Source organism: Nicotiana tomentosiformis, chromosome 2 (genome assembly GCF_000390325.3).
Source record: "Nicotiana tomentosiformis chromosome 2, ASM39032v3, whole genome shotgun sequence".
NCBI classification, from domain to species: Eukaryota; Viridiplantae; Streptophyta; class Magnoliopsida; order Solanales; family Solanaceae; genus Nicotiana; species Nicotiana tomentosiformis.
The window spans coordinates 9,589,471-9,596,876 of NC_090813.1; the positions used below are offsets into that span (position 1 = coordinate 9,589,471).

Here is a 7,406-nt window from a genome sequence, read left to right on the forward strand (position 1 = left end):
AAATCTAGCCAAAAGCAATTACATATCATATTTACAATCATAATAGACTCATCTAATTAATTAAATCAATACTTTAACAAAAATTCCGAAATTTGCCCTAAAAGGTTGACACGGGCCCACGTCTCGAAATCAGGTAAAAGTCATAAAATATGAAAGCTCATTCACTCACGAGTCTAACCATATCGAATTTACAAAAATCCGACACCAAAATCTCGATCAAAACCCCAAAATTCTGCCTAAGAACTTTTCTCAATTTTTCACCCCAAATCTGAATTTAAACGATGAATTCTAGCATAGATTAGTGGAATATAACCATAAGGGAGTTAAGAATCATTACCCAAAAACATCCTCTGAAAATCTCTCCAAATTCCGCCTTCTACCGAGCTCTCAATCAAATTTGTGAAGTGAACTTCAAACCCTCGAATCTGCCCCTTTTCTGCCCAGTTATTCCGCATCTACGGACCTTGGGTCGCACCTGCGGAATTTCCTTCGCAGTTGCGGAAATGACTTAAGAGGGTTGGGTCCGCTTCTGTGGAACAAGGGCCGCACCTGCGGACTATTGTCCGCTTCTGCAATATCCTCCGCGCCTGCGTGACCCTAACGCATCTGCGGGAATCGCAGATGCGAAATTCACCTCGCACCTGCGAACCCTAGCACTCTTCCATTTTTTCGCTTCTGCGCTTTCCTCCCCGCATGTGCGATCACGTACCTGCGGTCTCTCCACCGCAGGTGCGAAAATGATAGATGCCTGAAGACTTCGGCAGCAACACAAATCCAACTTTTGATCTGTTAAGCACTCGAAACTCATCCCCCCCCCCCCGGGACCTCAACCAAACATACTAACCAATCTTAAAACACCATACGAACTTATTCGAGCCCTCAAAATCACATCAACTAATGCAAAAATCACGAATCACCTTCCAATTCAAACTTAAAGAACTTGAAACTTTAAATTCCTACAATCGATGCCGAAACCAATCAAACCACGTCCGAATGACCTCAAATTTTGCACACATGTCACAAATGACACTACGAACCTATACCCACTTTCGGAAATCCATTCCAAGCTCGATATCAAAATTTCCACTATCGGCCGAAATCGCCGAAAATTTAACTTTTGCCAATTCAAGCCTAAATCTACTACAGGCGTCCAAAACACATTCCGGACGCGCTCCTAAGCTTAAAATCACTCAACGGAGCTAACGGAGTTGATAAAATTCCATTCCAGACCCGTCTTCACACAGTTCCGACTACGGTCCAAATTCTAAGACTTAAGCTCTCATTTAGGGACTACGTGTCCCAAATCACTTCGAATCACGCGATAATTGAATTCAACCATGCACGCAAGTCAAAGCACATAATACAAAGCTGCTCAGGGCCTTATGCCGCTGGACAGGACTTAAATTCTCAAAATGACCGGCTGGGTCGTTACAAGACTAGACTTGCTATTGTAGAGACTCCACGAGTTCATGATTTGTCACCGAATAATTTTACTCCTCTTACGAAATGCTTCCGTGAAATACATGTTTCTTTGAAAGTTTTTGTTTTGTAAAAGAAATTACGACTCATACGTTTATTCGTGAGTGGGTTCAAGGACCCGTCAAAGCTTCTTATTCTAATGTGATCGGGTTGTTCGCCTCGGCAGGATTATGTACTTCTTATTCTAATAGAATTGGGCCATTCACCTCGGCAGTTTAATAGATGCATCTATGGTTCGCGCCGTTTGACCCTCTTCAATGCACAGTTTAAATTTTATGTTGGATTGGGTCGTACGCCTCGGCATTTCCTATATCATATCCTCATGGAATCATGCGTATTCTTTAGCGAGAAGCCAGTGTATTTGTGAGTTTTCTCGATTTGAGTTATGACAACTTATCTGATGAGATCCACTATATATATATATATTTCTGATGAGATCCAATATATATATATATATATAGATATATATGCTCCCGTTAAGGAGGAAATTTCTAATGAAGAGCCCGAGTTCCTCGTAAAAACGGGTATTTGTACCACGTGATTTATTCTTGTTTATCTCATTTATTTACTCTACCTCATATTTACTTATCTCTTCATTGTACATGATATTATTGGACCACTAGTAAGTGTCGATGTCGACCCCTCGTCACTACTCCTCCGGGGTTAGGCTAGATACTTACTGGGTACATGTTGATTACGTACTCATACTACACTTGCTGCATATTTTTATGCAGGTACATACGTGACTAGCGGTCTTGTGAGAGCAGAGGCGTGTGTGCATGCGGGGACTTACGTGAGCTGCATTCCATATTACGACCTGTAGCCGGCAGAGTCTCCTTTAGAGTATTTATATTTCTCTTGTCCAATTTTGTATTCCGGACATATGTTATATTTTATTTTTACGTTCCTAGATGATGCTCATGCACTTGTAACACCGAGGTTTGGGGTGATTATGGGTTGCTCTGTATTGAATTGTTAAAAATATTATTAGTTACTATATAAATTTCATATTTTACTATTTAATTGAAGGAAATATGATTTCAAAAATATTAAAATGAGAACCAAATCAATATTTATTTTTGGCTTGCCTGACAGTGGTGTCCGGCGCCATCACGACCTTTAATGGATTTTGGGTCGTGACACCTAGGATATGGTTTAACTGTCAAATCCTAATAGGCGATCAACTATGTGTTCATGTCAAATATAAGAAACTCTTTTCTTCTTTCATTTAATTGCCCTGGCCAATGTCTTAATTTTGTCGTTTATAATTCATGACAACATGGAGCTTAAACTATTAGCAAGAGTTAACATATTCCATCTTGATCAATCACTAATTCTACAAGTATTTAATTGTACCCAATATCCTTTCTATTATCGCCCTAGGGCCATATGCGTCTAGTATCAAAGCACAATAAATGACTTGTTAATTACTATGACGGTCTCAGGTCAAAGAAAACTCTTACATTATATTTTTCAAAAGAATATCCTATTGACAATTAATGGTATTTCTAACCATTAGGAATTATCCAATACGCCGGTTCAATGATCATATCTGTATATGCATCTATCTATGTGATTTAGTTAATGAGATCAACTAATCTTTATCCAATAAAGACGATCACATAAATATTGATTTAACCAGATTACTAATGTCCAAATTAATAATCCTTTGATCAAGAACAAATTTAGATTAAATTTTAAGAAACTCCACTCTCATTATCATGATCTCCTTCACAATGTCAAGTCTCAAAATTTAATCAAGGACCTTATCAAGTTAATCAAATAATTAATAATAATAATGATAAAAGAATATCAGATGCCATATATTTTTATATCAAATAACGTTCATAAAAATATGTTCAAATCATCAAATATGAGACTGGATATAAGGCATATCTATTATATCCCTAACATAATCTCCTCCATCATGGCTAATACCATCTCATGTGGCTGCCACCCTTTCCCCCACTACTAGAAATTCGGTAAAAACCAACCACGATTGACCGATCGATTTTGGTCGGCCGAAAAACCGACTAAAGACTGTCGGTTTTTTAAAAATTTTTATTTTTTTTATTTTTTTTACAAAACCGACCAACTCTGGTCAGTTTTCTTTGGCGCAAAAATGCGGGAAACTATTTTTGCGTCCCGCGAAACTAAAATTTTCAATAAACCGACCAACTTTGGTCAGTTTTTCATTTAAAATAAATTAAAATTAATATTAGAAAAACGGACCGAAATCGGTCGCTTTATTCTTATGGTCATTTTAAGCACTACTAAACCTTAGTTCAGTGCCTAATTTCTTCCATAGCACCCTCTATTAGAAGGCAGATTGTTGTCTTGATCGGGCGTAATACCCCCCTTCGTCATAAGGCGTGCTTTCTCACCACCTAATGATGATCAAATCACGATAACCGATCGAATTCGGTCGGTAATTTTATTTTTGAATAAAATCGAACATCGGTGAGTTATTTTCGCACAAAAATACAATTAAAGAGTATAAATGAAATAAAAGATAGTCTTAAAACAAATGCACCAATGATCTAGTGGTAGAATAGTATCCTACCACAGTACAGACCCCGACTCGATTTTCAGATGGTGAAGATTTTAATTACATAATTAAAATATCGTCGATTATTTTGGCGATTTTTTCTTTTTTGGAATTTAATTGACCGACCGAAATCGGTCGGAAAATACCGACCAAAGTTCGTCGGTTAGCTCTACCGACCATACGATTACCGACCGTCACGAATCGGCCGATTTTTGATCGATTTTTGCCAATTACCAACCAACATCCGTCGGTTTTCCCCTTTTTTAGTAGTGCCCAAATAGTTCTCTTCCCCTTTATTCGTCTTCTTACCCTATTCAGAATCATCAGCACCTCCACCATTTTTCAGCAACTCACCATAACCCATTTATTCATCTTCGATTTCTCTAAAATAAAAACAAAAACGTAATTTCCACATAAAACAATAACTCGCTTGCGCCAAACTCTATTGTCGCTCTCCAATTTTAATTTCAGCACCCACAAATCCATATTTTTCTTGAAGATGATTAACGGATGGGGGACAATTTTGGACCATTTTTACAACGTTAGGGACAGCTATGTCTTTTCAAATAGTAGACAGGCAAATTTAACCATTTTCCCTAAAATAAATCGACGAAATTAAAGTTTCACGAACTTGTACTCCTCACAGCCCAAAAAGAGTCCTAAAAAGTAAAAGAGAAGTTTCTCTTTAGTAAAATATACATATCTAAAATTATATAAAAGAAGTGCATCACTAGAGGTTACTTTCAAAACCACCTGTCTGCCTTCACATAAATCATTTAAAAAATAAAGAAATTATACAATGTAGGCAGAAGTCCATGATAAAGCAAGTTTCATAACTTTTGTCTGCTTCAAGTTTTTTGCCCTTTAAGAGTAGAGAGGTATTAAAGAGTAACATAAATATATATCCTCTTCAATTTAGCTTTCCCAAATCCAACCTGCCTAATGAATACCAAAAAAGAAGGAATAATAATTCCTTAAGCATATAAATTCAGTTTAAAAAATGTTTTCACGAGACATCCTAGTTTGTAGAGTATTTAGCTCGTGATAAGTCTAATTTTAGGAACTGTAAATATGATATGGACCACAGAAGAAGAAGAAGAAGAAGATATTGCTTTCTCTGCGTCAAAGAATTCAATCTGTATATAAATTTAGCAAGTTAATTGGTCATCTTTCCAAAACTAGATGACTATAAAATCAAGACAAGATTTTATACCTTTAGACGTTTGACTAAAACAAAAGATTGGTACTCCTCTGCCGTTCTTGTAGCTTAAATGTGGGCATATTTTAGGCTAAACAAACTTCAATCATATTGCTGGATAAAAAAAAAAAACTTCAAAGAAGATCATTAAAGAAAGAAAACAACATTATTTGGATTTTCTAAAAGAGCTAAAATATGATTCAACTGAAGTGGTTGATTGATTCCATCAAGCAAAACACATCTTCATAAGTATTCCAACACATGCATATATGTGCTATGCCCTCTTGACGACCCTAACCATCAGACCATGTTTCATTTGCATGATAATAGAAGTAGTGGGAGAGCTATTTTGAGCTTCCACTAATTGGATATCATAATTGTATAGGATGATGGCTGCCACTATTTTCATCTGAACAAATGCCATTTCTTTTCCTATACAAGTTCTTGGACCCGCATTAAACGCTGGAAATTTGAAAGATGGCTCATGTTTAATCCCTCCTCGTTCTGAGATCCATCTCTCAGGTTTGAATTCTAAGCAATCTTTCCCCCATATAGTCTCCATTCTCCCCATTGAATAGAATGGTATAATCATTCTCGTTTTTGGAGTAACACGGTGACCGCTAGGAAGGATGTCATGTTCAAGTGGGACTTTGTGCTCTAAGGAAACTGATGGAAAGAACCTAAGAGTTTCACAAAAGGCAGCATGTAGATAGACCAATTTTCGTGTTTCTTCTTTGTTGAAAAACTTGAGGTTTTCATCTTTTTTCAGATGCAGTTGTTGCTGAATCTCTTCTCTAATCTTTGTCTCGACTAAGGGATTTTTAGCCAAGAGCCAGAAAAACCAAGTGAGAGCTGCACCTGTTGTGTCTCTCCCAGCAAACATTAAATTCAAGAAAGTGTCCCTGAGAAATTTTTGTAAAGTACCCAAATCTCCTTTGTTCCGTAGATTGTACATTCTAATATAGGCAGTTAAAAATGTAAAACTTTCCTCATCTTTGATGGTTTTCTTCATCAACTCCTCTAGCTTTTGTGAAATGCAAGGATATATGAACTGATCAAAAGACTCCCATGCTTGAGTGAGCTTCTTCTCTTTACCAATTTGAAGCCATTTTTGCAATTTCCAACAATTTTCTGGCGTTATATGTCGGTGTAAAAGAGCATCAAGAGCATCGCCAAATGCCTTTTCATATGGCAAATAAGGTAAGTCAATGGACAAGCTTCTCGGATCATGATCAAGTAACAACTTGGTGATAGAATCAAAAGTGAACCTTTGCAAAACGTCTTGTAAATCTAATGTTTTGTCTTGTTCAGCAAAAGCATCAAGAATTGGTCGAAGCCCTTTTTCGACAGTGTCCCACAAATTCCTCTCTAACAAAGTTTGAAACTTTGCATGGCTCATTATGGACAAGGTGGTTTTCCTATGAATCTCCCATAATTCATGATCAACATTAAAGATCCCATTTCCCAAGATATCAAATATCTTACGAAATTCGGGTCCCTTTGGATAGTTTGAGAAATTTTTACTAAATATATGATGAATATTTGCAGAATCACAAGTAACGAACATGTCCAAGTTGGCAAACATAGGACCTTCGAACTCATAAGTGCCGCCAACATCTATAAGAACCTCAGTCATATATTTATGGATACGATGAAGATTCATAATAACTGCAGGTAACATCCGAATGAATGGCCAATTTGTTGGTTCTGACGATGTTTTTGTCCATCTATGTCGGAGGTACCATACAATAAAATAAGTGAAACCAAAAATTATCAATAGAAGAGGGGAATATTCAAGTAAATTCATTGCGGGTTGGAGGTTTTTTTTTCTTTTTGGTCAAGCTAGCTTTGGTTCTTTTAGTAATTTTGTAGGATTGAGCAATTCATTACCTTCAAAAAATTTATATAAGAGTTGCAATATTCGCACCTTAAGTTTGAGCTGGCCCCAATATTATTTAAAAGTATGTGATAATTAGTTGAGGAGTTTGACAATTGACATAGATTGTACACGTTCTTGAAAAGGAATGGGCAATTTCATTTAAGAATTGATTCATTTCTTTCTAATTATAAACAACTTCATTCAATTTCAAACTAACTTTTCAAGATAGGCGTCGATATTTTTGGATTTCAAGATTTGTTTAGTTAGATTTTTTCTTCCCAATCACGTGTTATGTACCCGTT

The 7,406-nt window shown here is 36.5% G+C and overlaps 1 protein-coding gene across 1 annotated transcript; it reads right to left on the reverse strand.

The window, feature by feature from the left end:
• Window positions 1–5,210: 5,210 nt before the first annotated feature.
• LOC104121451 (alkane hydroxylase MAH1-like) lies at window positions 5,211–7,156 on the reverse strand. The gene has a single exon (XM_009633456.4). The coding sequence runs from the start codon at window positions 7,030–7,032 to the stop codon at window positions 5,500–5,502; it is 1,533 nt and encodes a 510-aa protein (XP_009631751.2). The 5' UTR covers window positions 7,033–7,156; the 3' UTR covers window positions 5,211–5,499.
• Window positions 7,157–7,406: the final 250 nt, after the last annotated feature.